At 45.1% G+C, this 23,673-nt stretch overlaps 1 protein-coding gene across 1 annotated transcript in view; it reads left to right on the forward strand.

Moving 5' to 3' along the window:
- The window catches only part of LOC115459872 (aminopeptidase Ey-like), a 327,255-nt gene that overhangs the window by 253,588 nt on the left and 49,994 nt on the right, over positions 1 to 23,673 (forward strand). The window contains exons 8-10 of the mRNA XM_030189685.1: positions 2,032 to 2,097; positions 12,556 to 12,621; positions 18,790 to 18,962. Of these exons, the coding sequence (XP_030045545.1) occupies positions 2,032 to 2,097; positions 12,556 to 12,621; positions 18,790 to 18,962 (305 nt within the window). The remainder of the gene's footprint in view (positions 1 to 2,031; positions 2,098 to 12,555; positions 12,622 to 18,789; positions 18,963 to 23,673) is intronic.

A 23,673-nucleotide genomic window follows, 5' to 3' on the forward strand; every position in this document is an offset into this window, starting at 1 on the left:
CAGAAGGGGGTTGCTCTGCACCCACATCAGGGAACGTGTGATTATTGCTCCATTATAGGAACTTATAAAAATCCAAGATCCTCATTTTCACAGTCACTTATTAATAGAGAAGCATGTTAAAGATTTATGGATTTTTAATTATATGCTGGTGGATATTCAAAGCAACAAAAAACAGAAGAACTGTCCTCCATTGATATAACACAACAATTGAGGCGACCAAAAAGACCTCACATCAACGGTGTCCAAAAGGTACTTTAGATCTTCACCAAGACCCGACACGACTCGGGTTTCGGCCTATATGGCCTGCATCAGATGTCTAAAAATATTACATAATAACGTAACCATAAACATATATATTCTAAATAAAAATGAATATTCAAACAATAAAATAATAATTTAAACAAAATTAAATAATGAAATAATAATGTAAACAAATTATAATCAAACTAGAAAGTTTTAAAATGTTTTAAATACATTTTTTTAACATTTAAAATGTGTTTTAAAAAAAAGCATTCTTAGTTTCTTTGAAAATTGGATGTATTTCTAGTTTGATTATTTAGGGGGTCTTTTATCAAACTGCACCAGCTGTTGCCATGCAGCAATGCCGACACAGCCCATGGGCTAAGTCAGCATTACCGCACTGGCAGCTGCTAGCGTGGCTTAATAAAAAGGGGGGGTATTTGTTTAAATTATTATTTCGTTATTTAAATTGTTTAAATAATTATTTTATTGTTTGAATATGTATTTTTATTTAGAATGTATAAGTTTATGATTACGTTATTATGTAATATTTTTAGACTCCTGATGCAGGCCATATAGGCCGAAACACGAGCCAAGTCGTGTCTCGGTGAAGATTTTAATAAAGAACCTTTAGTCGACACTTTTTGATATGATGTCTTTTTGGTCTCCTCCACTGTTTTATGCTGGTAGATATTCAAAAATTTTAACTGGCCAGAAATGGTTGCTGACTGGTTAAGTCACTTGTTTGGGGCTAGCCACTAATTTTCAGCGGCATTTAATCAGTTATCAAGCTAGCGGTTAGTGCCTAAGTGAAAGCTGGCTATTTTGGGGGCATTCAGGGGCAGAGTCAGCACTTGGCTGGTTAAGTGCTGGCCTAGTTTAGAGCATAAATGGGACCACAAAGAACACAGTCCTATCTTTTTGCGGCAACCCATGGCCAGCTAAGTTCTGAATATGTGCAATGTGCTAGCAGGCACAGCATAAACCAAATATTCAATGCCGAAGCCCAGACATGGCCCGACATTGAATATCCAGGAATATCACCAGCAGCAGTCAGCAAAATGCTCGCCATCGCTGGCTGAATGTCGACCCCGTAATCTTTATTTCATTTTTCCTACTGGATCCAGCTAATCCTTAGACAGCCTGAATATTGTGCTCCCAAAATGATAAGAGTGCAATGTTATGACATTAGCAGAACTATATGACTATTATTCATGATGATAGGTATTGACTGATGCCACCTCTAGGCATTGATTGCTCCAGTGCTATACAGCCTCCTAGTGGACCTCCATGCCTTTCCTTCCCATGGCCCACCCAAATGTCTTTCTCCTGATGCCTTTCCCTCTAGCCATGGACTTCCTTGTTAGGGGTGCAATCATCAAAGAAGTTGTAGGGACTAAACCTGTACTCACAAGCTCACCAGGATTATGGGGCTGCCAGGGACAGGAAATTAGCAGCCTACCATAAATCGTGATCCCACAGACACAGTTCTACCAGACCTGTGTGTATAGCCAAGCTTGACTGTTATTGAGGCTAGTGGTTAGAGCACAGGTGTTGACATCCAGAGGTGCCTGGTTCCAATCCCACTGCTGCTCCTTGTAACCTTCACCAAGTCACTGAACAAGCTTAGATTGTGAGCCCTCCATGGATGGAGAAATACCCAATATACCTGAATGGAGCTACTGCTGAAAAAGGTGTGAACAAATCTAAATCGAGTTTTTACAGGCAGTTGTAGAGATCCTGGATCTCTCAGCTCATTAACTACCTTGCATTATTTTTTTTTTCTAACAGGGAGCTTCAGTTATTCGCATGTTGGATTCATTCTTGACAGAGCCTGTATTTAAACAAGGATTACATGTAAGTGTCTACAATTAGCAATGTAAAACCTCTCAGCAGTGCTTTGAGAACAGAAGGTGTCAAGGCAGCATTATACCCAAGATTTAAATAACTAACAAGCTCATTTTCAAAGCACTTAGCCTCCCAAAGTTCCATAGAAACCTATGGAACTTAGCCTCCCAAAGTGCTTTGAAAATATGCCTCTAAATATCATAATATGTAGAAATATTCATCTGAGAACCTTCCATAATAAATATTATATTATAGTAATAATGCTTGATTTTTACAGCGTTTGAACTGAATGCCAGGTCAAGCTTCCACTGTCATCACGGTATCCACGTTTTTACAGTATCTGGTTTGTATTTTGTTAAGATTGCCAGAGTACTTAAAATTCGGGATTTTTTTGAATTGAAATATTCATTTGGCCATCTCTTCGGTGGAAGCTATAGGGGCAATTCTATAATTGGGCACCATGAGTTAGGTACAGTAAAGGGGTGTCCTGAGTGCCAATGCTATAACGGCATCTGTGCATACAGATTATAGAATACTAGCATAAGCCCAAAGATGTGCACACAACATTAGGTACACTGACATGCCAGGTCAATGACACTCAGCCACTGCATAACTTACAAAACTCTGTTACTTGTGAATCATCAAATCTAGGAAAGTCAGAGACATGACCCAACACGGACCGTTTTTCGGCACACCTGCCTGCATCAGGAGTCCAATCCTCTGTCCATAATGCTGATGATGCAAACACCCAAGAAAGATTAAAAGCAGATAAGATACAATTGGTTAGATAAGATGCAACAAGCGCTTTCTGTAATCCACGCTCATCAAATCTTATCTAACCAATTGTATCTTATGTGCTTTTAATCTTTCTTGGGTGTTTGACTCATCAGAAGATTGAGCATTATAGACAGAGGACTGGTCACTCTTGATGCGGCACACGTTCCATGTCGGGTCATGCCTCTTACTTTCCTAGGTATCAGTGGCGTAGCCACAGGTGAGCCTAGGTGGGCCAGGGCCCACCCACTTAGGGCTCAGGCCCACCCAACAGTAGCACACGTTTAGTAGTAGCTGGTGGGGATCCCAAGCTCCGCCAGCTGAAGACTTCCCCCTGATGGTAATGAAAATGCTACTTTCCACGATACCGGCACCTGCACACGCTCAGTTTTCAGCGCATGCCTGCTGCAGACTGCCAAGGTGGAAAGAAGCGTTTTCCCGCCAGCTGAGATATTTTTTTGGTGTTGGAGGGAGGGGGAGAACACTTGGTGCCTACCCACTTCTTGCATAAGCCCACCCAAAATCTGTTGTCTGGCTACGCCCCTGCTAGGTGTGATGGTTCACTAGAAGCTACTATCTTGAAGACTAGTAACAGAATTTTGTAAGTTATGCGGTGACTGACTGTCATTGACCTGGCATAAGTGAGTGCACCTAAAGTTATGTGCACATCTTTGGGCTTCTGCTAGTAATCTATAAAAGCATCTGTGGTTTGCACTGCAGTAAACATTATGGACTTTTAATATTAGGATTCCACTGCAGTAAACATTATGGACTTTTCATATTTGGATTCCTTGGACTTTTTTCCTTATCTTTGTGACTTTTTGTATGTACTCCATACCCGTAAGGAGTCTTTTCTCCTCCTTTACATTTATCGAACCATCATGCCTCTCATGTCATTTGATTTCTTACAGCCCTTCTAGAACACTCAGATCTGCCCAGTAAAATCAGCTTATAGTCCCTAGTTATTGTATGGTAATTCACGAACACACCAGAAACTCAATTTTTTTCTGTCCAAGGACCTTGGCTATGGATCCCTGAGATTACAACCCTCATCATCTAAATTCAAAGCTGATCTTAAAACATATCTACTTGCCGATGCTTTCTTTTTAGTGTCCAAGATTGGTAAAAACAAAAAACTATATGGCCTGACCTTCTCCAATTGTAAGTATCAACTACTAAAAAACATGTACTGAGGAGAAAATCCCTAGAAATACTTGCAGTTAACAACCAGGTGGAGTCTCATATCACTTGGCACGGATATTCATATCACTCCCCTGGTGACTCTATCAACGTGCATAGGTTTAATCATCGACTAAAAACCACCTCCACCCTAATGTTGTAATTGCAATGATAATAACTTAAATTCTCACACTATCATGTGCAAATATATAAATGTACGGAAAGACACTTAGCTTAAGGAGCACGTATACTCCACAATTCAGACTGGCGTGTGTAGAAGCCCCGACAGTGCCTGTTTCGCTATGCTTCTTCTGGGGGAAACTCACACCATTTAGCTGTATTGTGTCTGAACGCAGCTTCTTGGCTGTCACACGCCAGTCTGAATTGTGGAGTATACGTGCTCCTTATGCTAAGTGTCTTTCCGTACATTTATATATTTGCACATGATAGTGTGAAAATTTAAGTTATTATCATTGCAATTACAACATTAGGGTGGAGGTGGTTTTTAGTCGATGATTAAACCTATACACATGGATAGAGTCACCAGGGGAGTGATATGAATATCCGTGCCAAGTGATATGAGACTCCACCTGGTTGTTAACTGCAAGTATTTCTAGGGATTTTCTCCTCAGTACATGTTCTTTTAGTGTCCAGCAGCACAGAAAGGAGTGGGAAATAGACCAGGCAAACCAGAAGTAAACGAGGAAACTTAAAACGATGAAAAACAGTTTATTGATGAAGACTCGACACAGTAACGTGTTTCGGCTGTTAGCCTGCTTCAGGATCTACGGATTGCTCACAAAAAGGTCTTTTTAAAGATCACATTTCTTCTCATTGTATCATCGTTCTTTGACCAATAGATGTCTTTACATATTTTACATAAAGACTCCTGAAGCAGGCTAACAGCTGAAACACGGTACAGTGTCAAGTCTTCATCAATAAACTGTTTATCATCATTTGAAGTCTCCTTGTTTACTTCTGGTTCACCCGGAGGGGCATTTTCGAATGGAGCCAGCCATGTCTAAGGGGGCCCATCTCGGAGGACGGCGCTGCGAAGGGGCAGGGCCGACCGTATTTTCGAAATGAGATGGGCGTCCATCTTTCGTTTCGAAAGTGTGATCGGCCCCGCCCAAATCTCAACATTTTGGTCAACCTTAGAGATGGTCGACCTAAATGCTGAGATCGCCGCCAGTTGTAGAGATGGGCACCCTCAGTTTTCGCCGATAATGGAAACCGAGGGCGCCTATCTCAAAAATGAACAACTCCAAGGTATTTGGTCGTGGGAGGAGCCAGGATTCATAGTGCACTGGTCCCCCTCACATGCCAGGACACCAACTGGGCACCCTAGGGGGCACTGCAGTGGACTTCACAAATTGCTCACAGGTACATAGCTCCCTTACCTTGGGTGCTGAGCCCCCCAAAACCCACTCCCCACAACTACCATAGCCCTAAGGGGTGAAGGGGGGCATCTACATGTGGGTACAGTGGGATTCGGGTGGGTTTTGAAGGGCTCACGTTTTCCACCACAAGTGTAACAGGTAGGGGGGGAATGGGCCTGGGTCCGCCTGCCTGAAGTCCACTGCACCCACTAAAACTGCTCCAGGTACCTGCATACTGCTGTCATGAACCGGAGTATGACATTTGAGGCTGGCATAGAGGCTGGCAAAAAAAGTTTGTAAATTTTTTTTTGAGGGTGGGAGGGGGTTAGTGACCACTGGGGTAGTCAGGGGAGGTCATCCCTGATTCCCTCTGGTGGTCATCAGGTCCGTTCGGGCACTTTTTTGGGACTTGGATCTGAAAAAAAAGGGTCCAAATAAAGCGGACCAAATTCTCACCAGGGCTGGCCTTCTTAATTTCCATTATCGGCCGAGGACGGCCATCTCTCCTCGGCCGATAAACACGCTCCGGCCAAGCCTTCGTTACGCCTCCGACATGCCCCTTTAAACTTTGGCCGCTCCTGCGACGAACTGCAGTTGGGGGTGCCCAAAATCGGCTTTCAATTATACCGATTTGGGCGCTGCTGGGCGAAGGGCAGCCATCTCCCGATTTGTGTCGGAAGATGGCCGCCCTTCTCTTTAGAAAATAAGCTGGCTGGTCTATTTCACACTCCTTTCTGTGCTGTTGATTTCGTCATGGGATCTCGGTGTTCCTCTGCCCCAATGGACCCTCACTGTTCCTTTAGTATCCCTCATGCTTTTTAGGACACCTGGTCCAGGGCAGGCACTCATCTTTACAGAGTTTCCCCTCTTTTTTTATGTCACCCACCTGCTCTCCTATCAGTATTGTAGTACTACTCCCTGCCCCACACTTGTTATATCACTTCTGGAACTAGTCATTTTTGTGTAGAAACTTTATCTAGATTGTAAACCACCCTCAAGGCTGCCATAGGGTGTGGTAGTAAGTTCTAAATAAACTTGGAAACTTGGATAAGTGAGTGTTCTTAAGTGCTACCCATCACACACGCAGCTTACAGTATTCTGTAAGTAACATGTGTAACATGAAGACACACCCATGTTCCGCCCATGCACTGCCCACATGTACACCCCCTTGCAGAGCTTTCGCACTATTTTAGACAGTAATGGATAGTAAGTGCCAGTGATCTTGGCACTACCCTTCATATGGTATTGTGTAACTCTAGATGCACAGTTATAGAATTCCCTGCTTATTCCTAATAGTTAGGGCAGTTTTCAAAGGGGTAAGAGTGGGTAAAATAACGATTATATTATTGTTACCAGCAGGCTTGTTCCTAGAAAGAAAGGTGATGGCACTCAGATGCAGGGCCATCCTTGGGACAAAGGGAAGTGGGATTGTAGTGACCACTCAGTACCCTGCCATCTACAGCCAGCTCCACAGTCTATGCAAAGGCAACACTGCAAATATTACACCGGCCCTTAGAACACCACAACTCCTCCAACTAGTAAAACAAAATAAGTGGACTGCTACTTATTCTGTCACAAAAACTGCATGCTAGTACAATGCCTCGACTCATACAGAACATATATTTCCCTTCACCTAATATAGGATAATGGACCATAATTAGAGGGAAAACATGCAAATTCTCAAATGGAAACTCTGAGAAGTTAGACTCAAAAGTATCTAGAAAAGAGACATAGAGGGGCATAATCGAACAGGGCGCCCAAGTTTTCCTGAGGGCGTCCTCGCAGGACGTCCCTGCGAAGGGGCGGGGAAGCCTGTATTATCGAAACAAGATGGGCGGCCATCTTTCATTTCGATAATACGGTCGGGGACGCCCAAATCTCAACATTTAGGTCGACCTTAGAGATGGTCATTGTTAGAGATGGTCATCCCCGGTTTTCGGCGATAATGGAAACCGAGGACGCCCATCTCAGAAATGACCAACTGCAAGCCCTTTGGTCATGGGAGGAACCAGCATTCGTAGTGCACTGGTCCCCCTCACATGCCAGGACACCAACCGGGCTCCCTAGGGTGCACTGCAGTGGATTTCAGAAATTGCTCCCAGGTGCATAGCTCCCTTACCTTGGGTGCTGAGCCCCCCAAAACCCACTACCCACAACTGTACAACACTACCATAGCCCTTAAGGGTGAAGGGGGGCACCTACATGTAGGTTTCTGGTGGGTTTTGGAGGGTTCACATTTACCACCACAAGGGTAACAGGTAGGGGGCGATGGTCCTGGGTCCGCCTGCTTGAAGTGCACTGCACCCACTAAAACTGCTCCAAGGACCTGCATACTGCTGTCATGGAGCTGGGTATGACACTTGAGGCTGGCATAGAGGCTGACAAAAAATATTTTTAAAGGTTTTTTTAGGGTGGGAGGGGGTTAGTGACCACAGGGGGAGTAAAGGGAGGTCATCCCTGATTCCCTCCGGTGGTCATCTGGTCATTTTGGGCACCTTTTTGAGGCTTGGTCGCAAGAAAAATGGACCAAGTAAAGTCAGCCAAGTGCTCGGTAGGGACGCCCTTCTTTTTTCCATTATCGGCCGAGGATGATCATGTGTTAAGCACGCCCCAGTCCCGCCTTTGCTATGCTTCCGACACGCCCCCATAAACTTTGGTCGTCCCCGCGACAGAAAGCAGTTGGGGACGCCCAAAATCGGCTTTCGATTATGCCGATTTGGGCGACCCTGGGAGAAGGACGCCCATCTCCCGATTTGTGTTGAAAGATGGGCGCCCTTCTCTTTCGAAAATAAGCCTGATATTTCTTTATCTACCTTCCTCTGCCTCTCCTCCCCAGCTACTTCCCTGTCATTCATCCCCTTCTGGCATCTATTCCCTTTATTCTATCTTTTACCTCCTACACAGCTTCCCATTACCCCTCATGTACCTCCTCCCTAGCTCCATTTCTCCTCTTCACAGATCTGTCCTTTTTCTCTGTTTCTCACTCCTTCTAAAGCCCTATCCCTTTACATTGCCTGAGTTTCTTCTGGGCTCTTCCTGGTCTGTCATACAATCACTCTACCTCTCCCCACTAATCTCATCTCCACGACTCCACCCCATGCTCAAAACTACTACTAGTACTACTACTTATTTCTATGGCACTACTATATGTACTAATCAGTAAGTCCTTGATATCAACATTCCTGAGTCCCAATCAAATCCCCACGATTGTACTCCCATTCTTTTTTCTGTTATCCTTCTTTTTCTTTCTATTTAATAGTTCTCGCTCCTTCTTTGTCTCTTTTATTCAGAATTATTTACTACTACTACTACTATTTAACATTTCTAAAGCGCTACCAGGGTTACGCAATAAAGTGCAGTCAATCAAATTGGGGGCAGTCTAGATTTCTTGGATAGAGGTACAATGGTTAGATGCCGAAAGCGATATTGAAGAGGTGGGCTTTGAGCAAGGATTTGAAGATGGGCAGGGAGGGGGCTTGGCATATGGGCTCAGGGAGTTTATTCCAAGCATAGGGTGAGGCGAGGCTGAAAGGGCGGAGTCTGTTGGCGGTGGTGGAGAAGGGTACTGAGAGGAGGGATTTGTCCTCTGAGCAGAGGTTATGGGTAGGAGCGTAAAGGGAGATGAGGGTAGAGAGGTAGCGAGGGGATGCAGATTGAGTGCATTTGTAGGTTAGTAGGAGAAGCTTGAACTGTATGCGGTACCTGATTATTATTATTTGTTGCATTTGTATCCCACATTTCCCCACCTATTTGCAGGCTTAATGTGGCTTACATACAGTAGTACATTGGTGGTGGACGCCACTTCTGGTATGAGAAATACAAAGTGGTAATTGATTCAAAGTACATAAGTTATAGAGTGAATTAAGTGGTTAAGATGAGAATTTAAGTGTCATGGTTTGGTAGCAAGTTTCGTTGTGTTGCATGATTCGGGTGTTTAGGTTGGATCATTATGGTACGCCTTCTTGAATAAATTGGTCTTTAGTGATTTCCAAAGGATTGTTATGTCATGTATTGGTTTCAGGCCATTTGGTAATGCATTCCATAGCTGTGTGCTTATATAGGAGAAGCTGGTTGCATATGTTGATTTATATTTTAGTCCTTTGCAGCTTGGGTAGTGGAGGTTTAGGCATGTACGTGCTGAAGTTTTTGTGTTTCTGGTTGATAGATCTACTAGGTCTGTCATGTAGGTCGGAGTCTCGCCGTGGATAATTTTGTGGACCAGGGTGCAGATTTTATCCTTTTATCTCGTCGCACCTTATGCTTGGAATAGACTTCCTGAGCTATTACGTCAAGCTCCATCCCTGGCCGCCTTCAAATCCGGGCTAAAGGCCTACCTGTTTGATGCTGCTTTTAATTCCTAACTTGTCACCTACTCGTAACCTTATCTTGTCTCCTCTCTTCAATAGTCCCTTTCCCCTGTATGTCCTATCTGTCTGTCCTACCCTTATCCCTGATTTGTCCTCTCTGTCCTGATTTAGATTGTAAGCTTTTTTGAGCAGGGACTGTCTTCATGTTCAATTGTGATTTGTAGTAGTAGTAGTAGATTTTGAATGCAATCTTTTCTTTGATTGGGAGCCAGTGTAGTTTTTCACGTAGAGGTTTAGTGCTTTCACATTTCGTTTTTCCAAATATGAGTCTGGCTGTGATGTTTTGGGCTGTTTGAAGTTTCCTCTTAATTTGTTCTTTGTGTCCGGCGTAGATTGCGTTACAGTAATCTAGGTGACTTAGCACCATTGATTGTACCAATCTTCGGAATATTTTAATACATTCTCCTCCTTATTTCTGTCTTCTTCTCCATGGTCTTCTCTTCCTAATCTTCAAAGACCTTTCCCCCCTTTTTCCTATATTCTCTCCTTCATTCTTCATCTCCATCATCTCCAGCCCAGCCCCTCCAATGTACGGTTGCATTTCACCCATCATAGGTCCTTTAGCCATCCAGTCGATCCTTAGTCTTCTCTCTCTTTTCTTCCATCCTCACTATTATACTGTGTATTCTCACCTCTCCCCCACATTCTCAGTTATATGTCTCAGAAGCATAGCCACATCAAAATAGGTGCTGGCACCATCGGAAGACCATTTGGGGGAGTAGCCACTCCCCTGGAGACCCACCTAGCTATGCCTCTGATACCTCCTCCTCCTCTTCTGTCCTTCTCCTCCTGTCTCCTGTCTCCCTTCCCTATAAATGCCCTCCCTTCCTCTACCCCTCAGCCTTCATGAATAGCTCGCAACCTTCATGAACAGTGCAAAGCCTTCATGAATAGTACACACAGAGGGGCATAATCGAATGGTGCCGGCCATCTCCGAGAATGATGCCGCGAAGGGGCGGAGCCAACCGTATTTTCGAAAAAGATGGCCAGCCATCTTTTTTTTCCGATAATACGGTTGGGGTCGGCCAAATGTCAGAGATGGCCGGGTTTGAGATGGCCGGCATTGGTTTTTGCCGATAATGGAAACCGAAGCTGGCCATCTCAAACCTGGCCAAATCCAAGGCATTTGGTCGTGGGAGGGGCCAGGATTCGTAGTACACTGGTCCCCCTCACATGCCAGGACACCAACCAGGCACCCTAGGGGGCACTTTTAAAAAGTAAAAAAAAAATTAAAATAGCTCCCAGGTGCATAGCTCCCTTCCCTTGTGTGCTGAGTCCGCCAACCCCCCCCCCAAAACCCACTCCCCACAACTATACACCACTACCATAGCCCTAAGGGGTGAAGGGGGGCACCTACATGTGGGTACAGTGGGTTTTGGGTGGGTTATGAAGGGCTCCCATTTTCCACCAGAAGTGTAACAGGAAGGGGGGATGGGCCTGGGTCTCCCTGCCTGAAGTCCACTGAACCCACTAAAACTGCTCCAGGGACCTGTATACTGCTGTCATGGACCTGAGTATGACATTTGAGGCTGGCATAGAGGCTGGCAAAAAAAGTTTTTAAAGTTCTTTTTTTTTGGTGGGAGGGGGTTAGTGACCACTGGGGGATTCAGGGGAGGTCATCCCCAATCCCCTCTGGTGGTCATCTGGTCATTTAGGGCACTTTTTGGGGACTTGGACCTGAAAAAAAGGGACCAAGTGAAGCCGGCGACGTGCTCATCAAGGCCGGCTTTCTTTTTTCCATTATCGGGCGAAGCCAGCCATCTCAATGCACGCCCCCGTCCCACCCCATCCTGCCTTCGCTACCGTGCCGACACGCCCCCTTGAATTTTCGCCGGCCCCGCAACGGAACGCAGTTGAAGCCGGCCAAAATCGGCTTTCGATTATACCGATTTAGGAGATCGCCAGCCATCTCCCGATTTGTGTCGGAAGATGGCCGGTGATCTCCTTTGAAAATAAGCTGGATTGTGTACACTCTTCAAGAACAGTGCAGACCCTTCAAGAATACTGCACACCCTTCATAAATAGTGCAGAGCCTTCATAAACAGTGCGCAGCTTTCATGAACAGTGCGCAGCCTTCATGAATACTACAAACTCTTCATGAGTGCTGCACGCCCTTCATAAATAGTGTGCTGCCTTTTGAAAAAGTGCGCGGTCCTTCAGAAAAAAATCATGCATTCTTGACGACATTGCTCCATAACGACATAATGAAAAAACAATTCCTAGAAATAACATGGGAAACAACATGACACAAACATTTTCTGCCAGCACCATTTCTACTGCTTCACTGCTAAGTTATCAAGCTGCTAATTTGATATGCACAATCATTTCATATAACTTTTCTCGTTAAACCATTAAGTTGTTAATTTTATGTGCATTGTACCTCATTCTATTCAAAGACAGTGATATATTTCTGCTTATGAAAATGATGGTTTGATTCATACTCTAGGCTAGAGTACTAATGCATGCATTAAGCTGTTCATGTGCACAATGTTACTTCAGGACCTAATTACTAATAATACACATTAACAGAGTTAGCATCTGTTAAACTATACAGTGCAGGTTCACAACACTAGCCCTCTGTCTGCTATAAGCCAAAGTGCAAAACTCCTTGGTATATTGCAGTGGGAAGGCAGAGAGGCAGAATGCCAGCAGTGGAGAAAATAACAGATAGTAACAAACCTGATTAAAAAAAACCCATAACATTATAATTGTAAACCATGTTTGTTCTGAAATAATAACTGGTGATTTTCTCTTTTTTAATTTCACAGACCTACCTCACTGACTTTGCATATGGCAACACGATTTACAATAACTTATGGACTCACTTGCAAACGGTACATGACCTCATTGCTGTTCTACCTATCTTTATGGTTCTCCGTTTGGTGGTTTGGTTGCAGGTGCATCAGTTAGAGGAAGCAGCTATTGTCTATATATATATATATATATATATATATATATATATATATATATATATATATATATGAATATGAATAAATAAGTTACTTCTGAGTACAGGGACCAGTGGTTTCCAGCTAACCCCAATTTTGTCGTGTACAGTAACTTCTCTGAAACTGTTTTCCTCTTCCAGAAATCCTTGACCAAAAAGCTGCACTCTTCAAAATTTTGCCAGCAAACTGACCTGCCAGCTTTTTGATTTGATTTGATTTACTACTACTACTATTTAGCATTTCTATAGCGCTACAAGCCATACGCAGCGCTGCACAAACATAGAAGAAAGACAGTCCCTGCTCAAAGAGCTTACAATCTAATAGACAAAAAACAAATAAAGTAAGTAAATCAAATCAATTAATGTGAACGGGAAGGAAGAGAGGAGGGTAGGTGGAGGCGAGTGGTTACAAGTGGTTACGAGTCAAAAGCAATGTTAAAGAGGTGGGCTTTCAGTCTAGATTTAAAGGTGGCCAAGGATGGGGCAAGACGTAGGGGCTCAGGAAGTTTGTTCCAGGCGTAGGGTGCAGCGAGACAGAAGGCGCGAAGTCTGGAGTTGGCAGTAGTGGAGAAGGGAACAGATAAGAAGGATTTATCCATGGAGCGGAGTGCACGGGAAAGGGTGTAGGGAAGGACGAGTGTGGAGAGATACTGGGGAGCAGCAGAGTGAGTACATTTATAGGTTAGTAGACTTACTATACTGCCGTTTCTACACCGGTCGGTAGAGCAGGGATCGCCGGATCTAAAGATGGGTTTTAAAGTATGGGGCAGCCAATGGCAGTCTTCCATGAAGAGGGGACTTGACTTGCTCTCAATAGTCAGGCTATGGTTGATGATTTAAAACAGCTGTGGAAGAAGGTTGAGCATAGAGATCTTTAGCCAGGAAGAAGGGAAAGGATCCAAGGAAAAGAATGCTGACCTTAATGTTTTGAAGGACTCTAAAGTTTGGAGTTGAAAAGTTGACCAGTTTGGAGATGTTCCAGTATCGATGGTTGTGGAATGTGGACTAACACCTACTGTGCTCAAAGCCAGCTCCAGAGAAGAAAATGAAAGAAAGGTGCTCAGCAAATCTAGATCTTAGATGAGAAAAATTGGGCTAAGGCCTGAGACGCTGGTTGACTATCTACAGAGGCCTAATGTTTGCCTATAAATAGTATATAATTCTTTGACAACATTGGAAGATTTCTTCAACCTATTTAAAAAATAAGATCATTTAGCTTTCTTAAACTGAAAATTATAATCACTATGCAACATTTTGCAATTTTGTAAATCCACTGGATATTTGGATTTCTGCCATCTTCTCCCTGCACCATGGTAATAGACACAAACCAGGATGGAACTATGACTTATGTTCAGTTGCAGAGCCATGGAAGAATTATAGTGGAGCCACTTGGTCAAGGACTTCAGAGAGCATAGTATGATAAATCTGAGTTTGGTAGTCTAGTGACTGAGTAGCAAAATCTGAGGGAACTATAAAAGTTGGGAAGGACATATTCGTAGGGTTAATAGAGCTGTCTAGACCAATACCGGGAGTTTCTTACAGGGGTAGAAAAAAGTGGTAGTGAAAAGTCAAAGTGTATTGCAAGGTGGTCAGACCAAGGGAGCAATGTGGTCAAGAAATTAGTTGGGACAATAGAGGAGTTGGCAAGAATAAGAACCAGATCTAACGTATGTCTCGCTGAATGTGTGGGAAAAGTTATTCATTGCATCAGATTAAGACCTGACAGCAAGGAAAGAAAAGAGTTCACCCTAGGGTGGTGCGGTAATCTACATGAATATTAAAATCACACAGAATTAATAGATTTGGATAAAGAACCATAGCCTCTGCTATGGCCTGGCAGCATAAATCCTACTGCAAGGCTATAAGGGATGAGGGAAGTAAAATACTAAAAGAAAAAGTGGAGAAGGTACATTAATCTTGAGAACTTGTAGTTCTGGGTAACCAAAAGGTGATGACACCTCAGTTAACATGAGATCAGAGGAATAGATTCCACCTGTCTTGGAAGATCTTGAAACACAAACGGCATCATACCCAGAGTTTGCCTGCTTTGTTTTCACCCCCCATCCTTGCATGATTATAGTACAATGAGATTGAAGTTTATAAACTGCATCACTGTATGATAGTTATATGATTGTGATCCAAAAAAGCTAACAGGATGCTAGAAATTATTAGGAAAGAGATGGTAAACAGGCAGCTCCTTGTGACTCTGGGCAAGTCACTTAACCCTCCATTGCCCCATGTAAGCCGCATTGAGCCTGCCATGAGTGGGAAAGCGCAGGGTACAAATGTAACAAAAATAAAATAGATACTATTGGAGATTCTACATGGAATGTTGCTACTATTGGAGATTCTACATGGAATGTTGCTATTCCACTAGCAACATTCCATGTAGAAAGCTGCGCAGGCTTCTGTTTCTGTGAGTCTGACAGACTCACAGAAGCAGAAGCCTGCGCGGCCACATTGGTGATCTGCAAGGGCCGACTTCTACATGGAATGCTGCAACATTCCATGTAGAATCTCAAATAGTAGCAACAGTGGAGGAGATGCCTAGTGGTTAGGGTGGGGGACTTTGGTCCTGGGGAACTGAGGAACTGAGTTTGATTCCCACTTCAGGCACAGGCAGCTCCTTGTGACTCTGGGCAAGTCACTTAACTCTCCATTGCCCCGTGTAAGCCGCATTGAGCCTGCCATGAATGGGAAAGCGCAGGGTACAAATGTAACAAAAAAATAAATAAGATTGAGAATACTATAATGCATCTGTATCGCTATATGGTGTGACTTCAACTTGAGTATTGCGTTCAGTTCTGGTCGCCGTATCTCAAAAAAGGTAAAGTGGAATTAGAAAAGGTTCAAAGAAGAGCAACCAAAATGATAACGGAGATGGAACTCTTCTCATATCAGGAAAGACTAAAGAGGTTAGGGCTCTTCAGCTTGGAAAAGAGACGGCTGAAGGGATATATGATTGAGGTCTACAAATTCCTGAGTGGTCTAGAATGAATAGAAGTGAATCAATTTTTTACTCTTTCAAAAAAATACACAGACATGGGGACACTCAATGAAGTTACATGGAAATACTTTTAAAACAAATAGGAAGAAATAATTTTTTACTCAACAAATAGTTAAACTCTTTGTCGGAGGATGTGGTAACAGCGGTTAGCATATCTGGGTTTAAGAAAGGTTTAGACAAGTTCCTGGAGGAAAGCCCATAATCTGCTATTGAGACAGACATGGGGAAGCCACTGCTTGCCCTGGGATTGGTATCATGGAATGTTGCTACCATTTGGGTTTCTGCCAGGTACTTGTAACCTGGATTGGTCACTGTTGGAAGCAGGATACTGGGCTAGATGGACCATTGGTCTTACCCAGTATGGCTAATCTTATGCTTTTATGGTAAACTTTCTTACACACATGAAAGAATGACTGTTAGAAAATTGCACAATATTATACATGTGTAAAAAAGCAGGCACACTGCAAGACAGAGCCTTGTTTTATATAATTTGGCATTTCTTAGAGCATAGCTTGGCAGAATTGTATTGTACATGCTTATTTAATAGAGTACACATGTAAATGCATAAAGCACCCTTTCACACCTTCTTTGGAGCAGGGGTAAATTTGTGTAAGAGGATCTGTGTGCTGGTAGGGGTCACTGTGAAACAGGGGCGTAGCCAGATGGCCAATTGTGGGTGGGCCTGAGCCTAAGGTGGGTGGGCCTGGAATTCATCCCCCCTCTGTTTGCTCCTCTCTCCACCCCTCCCTGCCCACAAACCCCAAATATTAAATACTTGAGCTGGCGGGGATCCCCAAACCCTGCCAACTGAAGATTTCCTCCTCCTCCTCAAGCAGCCAACTCTCTTCCAAATGGCAGCCAGCAGCATTTGCTTCAAATTGATGCTGCTGCTGGCAGGCCGTGCATGCTCAGTGCTTTTGCTTGTGCGAAAACTGAGCATGTGCAGAAGGGCCAGTCTCAGCCTCAGTTCAAGGCAAGTGCTGCTGGCCAACATTGGGAAGAGTGGGGACTACCCAAGGACAGAAAATCTTCAGCTGGCAAGGTTTGGGGATCCCCACCAGCCACAGCAAGAGTGTCACGATTTTGGGTGGGCCTGACTCCAAAATGGGTGGGCCCCAGCCCACCCAGGCCCACCTGTGGCTACGCCACTGCTGTGAAAGCCTGTTGTATGAAGACACACAATCCTAAAATAGATGCCTTTCTGGAACTTTTCACACAGGCACCCTGATATGAAATAAGACTCCACATGTATTGATTATTTTATTTATTTGTTACATTTGTATCCACCAAGGTAACAAAGAACTTTGGGAACAACACCGACGGATTATACGAAATAACAGTCAGCAAAAATAGTGGATAGTAGTAGTAAGTTGTGAGATAGATTAATCAATAACGGAGGGGAAGAAGACCTCAGACCTGTGACAATTTTTGATCAATAAGATCACATCAATATAGTCACCTCCGTATAATCACTGGTCTTCTACCGACCTCCTCCCTGGGTGTTTAATTTGTGCGCTTCAAACATTTATAAATACTATCCTGCTTATAATCGAACGAGAAAAACGCCCAAGTTCCGACCTAAATCGGGAGATGGACGTTTATCTCACAAAAACGAATAACGCGGTATAATCGAAAGCCGAACTTGGACGTTTTCAACTGCACTCCATCGTGGAAGCATACAAAGTTGACAGGGGCGTGTCGGAGGCGTGGTGAAGGTGGGACTGGGGCATGGTTATCACCCGAACAGAGATGGGCGCCTTTCGCCGATAATGGAAAAAAAGTATGCGTTTGTAGCTAGAATTTAGGGCACTTTTCCTGGACCCTGTTTTTTCACGAATAAGGCCCCAAAAAGTGCCCTAAATGACCAGATGACCACCGGAGGGAATCGGGGATGACCTTCCCTGACTCCCCCAGTGGTCACTAACCCCCTCCCACCACAAAAAATGATGTTTCACAACTTTTTATTTTCACCCTCAAATGTCATACCCACCTCCCTGGCAAGCAGTATGCAGGTCCCTGGAGCAGTTGTTAGGGGGTGCAGTGGACTTCAGGCAGGTGGACCCAGGCCCATCCCCCCCTACCTGTTACAATTGTGCTGCTTAATGCTTAGTCCTCCAACCCCCCCAAACCCACTGTACCCACATGTAGGTGCCCCCCTTCACCCCTTAGGGCTATAGTAATGGTGTAGACTTGTGGGCAGTGGGTTTTGAGGGGGATTTGGGGGCCTCAACACACAAGGGAAGGGTGCTATGCACCTGGGAGCTCTTTAACTTTTTTTTTTTTTGTAAAAGTGCCCCCTAGGGTGCCCGGTTGGTGTCCTGGCATGTGAGGGGGACCAGTGCACTACGAATCCTGGCCCCTCCCATGAACAAATGCCTTGGATGTATTCGTTTTTGAGCTGGGCGCTTTCATTTTCCATTATCCCTGAAAAACAAAAACGCCCAGCTCACAAATTGTCGAATAAAACATGGACGTCTATTTTTTTCGAAAATACGGTTCGGTCCGCCCCTTCACGGACCCGTTCTCGGAGATAAACGCCCATGGAGATAGACGTTTTCGTTCGATTATGCCCCTCCACATATCATAGCTAAAATATAAACCTTAATCAAGCAGCAATAAGCTAAGTAGCTGTGGTTTATATTTTGCCTGTGATATATAGTATTTATAAATGTTTGAAGCGCACGAATTAGACACCCAGGGAGGAGGTCGGTAGAAGACCAGTGATTATACGGAGGTGACTACATTGATGTGATCTTATTGATCAAAATTGTCACAGGTCTGAGGTCTTCTTCCCTTCCGTTATTGATTAATCTATCTCACAACTTACGATTACTACCCGCTATTTTTGCTGACTGTTATTACATTTGTATCCCACATTTTCCCATCTATTTGCAGGCTAAATGTGGCTTACATATTACTGTAGCGGCGTTCGCTGGTTCCGGTCTGACCAAATACATTAGTGTGCACAAGTACAAGGTGTGATTGTGGTAGAATACGGTTCATACACGTTAGCTAAACGGTGCCTGCTAACTTCTTCCTCCCTTATAGGCAGTGGATAATTCAACCATCAGCCTACCCCAACCTGTAAAGGAAATCATGGATAGGTGGACCCTGCAAATGGGTTTCCCTGTGGTAACAGTGGATACAACCAGTGGCAAAATCATGCAGAAACATTTCCTTCTTGATCCTAACGCTACTGTTGACCGCCCATCAGAATTTAAGTAAGTGTAGGATGTGAACCTATGTTTGCTTTTAGTGTGAAGTGGGGAGGGGGGGGGGGGGATAAGATTAAGTCTGCAGCAGTGTGTGTTTAAAAAACGCTGGCTACTATGGGTTGTTCTATATCTGGGTATTAAATGCCAGGCCATACCCAGATACCTGTGCTAACTGTTCAAGTATTCAGCAGCCACCAAAAGCTATCCGGGTACCACCAATTCGCAACACCAGTACCCAAATAGCTATCCAGGCCAATAAGGAAGCTATCATGCTGACCTAAGTTGTCCGGTACTCAGTTAACTTCCTGCTTCCCCTTGACTCTCTCCTGATACTTTACTGTCTGATAGCGCCAAGGTAGTGAGACTGGATTTCCAGTGGTAAGTGCTGCTAAAAATCCAGTGATAACCCCAGCGAGTCCTGCTGAATATCAGGCTCTATATGTATGTTTTGCATGGTGTAACATGTTGCCATACAGATCGTCAGCAATACTGTTCTGTCATGAAAGCCTTATGGGGGTAATTCCTAACCTATGCTAAGGGAATAACATACGATATTTACTTCTTAATGTGCCTTAAATGGCAAAATCATGTACTATTTGTGACTGTGGGCATGTCACTTAACCAGGGGTGTGCTGGTAAATTTTTAACAACAGGCTCTTTCTCCGGACATAGCCAGCTCTGCAGTTGGAAGGGCTAGAGGTGGCCGGGGTGGGGGGGAGCAACACTTGCCTCTCTCTCCTCCCTCCCTTTGTGCGGGCTCGCTAGGCTTACCTTTGCTGGCAGCCAATAAATGGACTGCCACCACTCCCAACGTCTTGCTCTGAGCAGCATGCTGAAACTTCTAACACATGCTGGAGAAGTCCTAGCCTGCTGCTCAGAGCTGGAAACAAGGAGCGGGGAGCAGCAGCAGTCTATTTACTTGGCTGGCAGGGCTCAGCATCCCCACCAGCAAAGTAAAACAGAATTCAGCAGGGGGCCCAAGCCCACATTTTGGGAGCCAGTTGTTAATGTAGCCATGGAGGGCCCTACTTTAGCAACCGGCTCCCAAAATTCTTAAAAACTTAACAACCGGCTCTTGTGAGCCTGTGAGAGCCTGCTCCAGCACACCACTGCACTTAACCCTCCATTGCCCCAGGTACAAAATAAGCACCTGTGTATAATATGTAAACCGCTTTGATTGTAATCAAAGAAAGGCAGTATATCAAGTCCCATTCCCTTTCTATGGAGCACAATTGTGCAGCTTGAAAGGTTGATTAAATTATTCATATACTAGTAAAAAAAAGGCCCGTTTCAGTTTGAAAGGAAACGGGCGCTAGCAAGGTTTTCCTCTGAGTGTGTATATTTGAGAGAGTGACTGTGTTAGAGAGGCTTCTGTTCCTGCTGCTGTGCATTCCCCGTGTTGTGCTGATTCGCTGCTCCCTGTATCGTGGCTCTGCCCCTCTCCCTTCTACTGGCCAATCTGGTGTGGGTTGTGTGACATCACTATTATCTACTCCAACATGATCCACGGTTCCAGGTAGCCTCAGAATGTTGGAGGTGAGAATTATTATATAGGATTGTAGAAGTTCCTAACCCATAGTATGGAATTAGCACAAGTTACTGACTCCCATGGTGCTACTTAGAAACTAGCCGTCTATGCACCAATTGAAGCAAGAACATGCGTGGGATAAACATAAAGGAATCCTGTTCAGAAGGAATGGATCCTCAGAAGCTTAGCCGAGATTGGGTGGTGGGAGGCGGGGCTGGTGGTTGAAAGGCGGGGCTAGTGCTGGGTAGACTTCTACGGTCTGTGCCCTGAAAATGGCAGATACAAATCAAGGTCAGGTATACACAAAAAGTAGCACATATGAGTTTATCTTGTTGGGCAGACTCATAATCTCGGCCAAATCGGTATTATCGAAAGCCAATTTTGGCCGGCCCCAACTGCTGTTTTGTCGCGGCGCCGGACAACCTTCAAGGGGGCGTTTTGGTAGGGTAGTGAAGGCGGGATGAGAGGCGGGGCAGGTGCGTGGGTACAAGATGGCCGGCTTCACCTTATAATGGAAAAAAAGAGGCCGGCTCGAGCGAGCATTTCATCGGCCGGACTTGGTCCATTTATTTTTAGGACCAAGTCTGGAAAAAGTGCCCCAACTGACCAGATGACCACTGGAGGGAAGCGGGGATCACCTCCCCTGACTCCCCCAGTGGTCACCAATTCCCTCCCACCCCAAAAAAACAAAATAAAACTTTTTTTTGCCAGCCTTTATGCCAACCTGAAATGTCAAACCCAGCTCCTTGATAGCAGCAGTATGCAGGTCCCTGGAGCAGTTTTTAGTGGGTGCAGTGCACTTCAGGCAGGTGGACCCAGGCCCCCCCCTACCTGTTACACTTGTGGTGGTTAATGTTGAGCCCTCCAAAACCCCCCAAAACCCACTGTACCCACATGTAGATGCCCCCCTTCACCCCTTAGGGCTATGGTAATGGTGTAGACTTGTGGGCAGTGGGTTTTGGGGGGGGATTTGGGGGGCTCAGCACACAAGGGAAGGGTGCTATGCACCGGGAAGCTAATTTTGGATTTTTTTAAAGATTTTTTAAGTGCCCCCTAGGGTGCCCGGTTGGTGTCCTGGCATGTCAAGGGGGCCAATGCACTACAAATGCTGGCTCCTCCCACAGCCAAATGCCTTGCATTTTGCTGGGTTTGAGATGGCCGGGTCCGGTTTCCATTATGGCTGAAAATCGGAGCCGGCCACCTCATCAAAACCCGACGATCCGCCGGCGATCCTGTTCCAAAACTGGCAAGTGATTTGGCCAACTCCAAGCATATTTTGAAAATACGCTTGGCTCCGCCCGCTTACAGCGCCGGCCCCGAAGATGGCTGGCCATCGATTTGGCCGGTGCCGTTCGATTATACCCCTCCACGTTACTATGTAAGAGGTTTAATGGGCTGATGATCAGAAGCAAACGCAGGCGCTAGAGGCTATTAGCGCCATACTAGTGCCTTCGTTTGCTACCGCCCCATGATTAGAGCCTCTGAGAGTGTGAAACAATACGCTCGTAGGCTCTGAACGCAATTAGCATGCAATTGCATGCAAAGCTGGGCTCTTAGCTCAAGTAGCATGCAAATGCATGATATACATATTCCTCCCCAATCATCAGTGTGCAGCACGTCAAACATTCCCTCGCTGTCCGCAGCAAACCCTATGCCAGCTCAGAGCTGGCGTTAGGGTTTGCAGACCATTGGAGAGGAATGGTGAGCCCTATCCAGCATGCATTTGCATGCTAGCAGGCATCCCATTCCTCCCAATACAGACCTCCCCCACAGGAGCAGGAACTCTGACTCCCCCCACCACCTCGAGCCAGCGACATGAGAGCTGGAGGTCCGGATCCCCTGGACCTTCGGCACCCTGTGAACTTGTGTCGGGGTGGGGCATCGGGGGAAATTGGAGGCCTGCCAGACCTCCAGCCCTGTGTTGCTGGTTTGGGGTGGGAGTTCAGTGGGGGCACTAGGCCACCAGGGCATGCTCAGGCACAATCCTCCCACACTTTAGCCTATGATCAGAGATAATAGTAGGCATAAATTTGCATGCTATTATCTCTGATCATAGGGGCAGTAAAGCCCCATGCTGTTCCTGTGCTATTTTTAGAGCACTGTTTGGAACTATTAGATTGTAAGCTCTTTGAGCAGGGACTGTCTTCTATGTTTGTGCAGCGCTGCGTACGCCTTGTAGCGCTATAGAAATGCTAAATAGTAGTAGTAGTAGTAGAACAGCTCAGGGCTTTCGATCATCTGGGCATAAATGAAATAATATATCATAATGGTGGATATGTTAGAAGCATCTTCACAAGTGCTTAGCAGCATTTACACTTCATACATGTGTAAATGGCGATTTCAGAAAGCCAATCTACATATATAGGAATTCAATTTCCCCACTGAATTTTGCACCAGCTCACAGGGCCGTGCCTAGGGTCTCCGGCGCCCCCCCCCCCCCAGTTGGCCTCTCCGGTGCCCCCCCCCGAAAACGAGCGCTACACTACCCGCGCTCTTCTCCCCAGATCCTTTTTTTTTTTGTTTAAATTTACCTCTCCGGCGCGCGGCAGCGTAGGCAGCGTTAGTGAGAAGGAGGCGGCGCTCCCCCGGCCGCCCCGACGTGTCTTGCCTTCGCTGTGTCCCGCCTCCTTCTCACTAACGCTGCCTACGCTGCCGCGCGCCGGAGAGGTAAATTTAAACAAAAAAAAAGGATCTGGGGAGAAGAGGGCGAGGTAAGCATGGTGCGGCGGGGCGCCCCCTAGAGGATGGCGCCCTCCTGCCATGCTTACCTTGCTTACCGCGTCGGCACGGCCCTGCCAGCTCAGAGGCTCACACAGATTTAAAAAAGTGCATGTTTTGGCCAGGGCTTTACACAAAGGATTAAGGGATTCATTTTCCTTAATACCATATTGTTTGTTTCTGCCTTCAAAATTAAAAAAAAAAAAAAAAAAAATTGTGCCCTCACTTCTTTATTGGCAGCATTTATATGTGTTGTTGTTTAAAATGGGACAACTGCATGTGGAGGCGGTACCACTTATGAGTGAAAGTTGCAAAATCTCCACTTCTATATGAAAGGGCCAACTGCCAGGCTTTAGTACATGATGCCTGTATTGTACACTAACAAAAATCATGAAAAACAACCTCCAACAGAAGAAAAATAACAAAACACAAATTCATTGCATGTACCTACTTAACAACTTATTTCTGACT

Source organism: Microcaecilia unicolor, chromosome 1, assembly GCF_901765095.1.
Source record: "Microcaecilia unicolor chromosome 1, aMicUni1.1, whole genome shotgun sequence".
Lineage (NCBI taxonomy): Eukaryota > Metazoa > Chordata > Amphibia > Gymnophiona > Siphonopidae > Microcaecilia > Microcaecilia unicolor.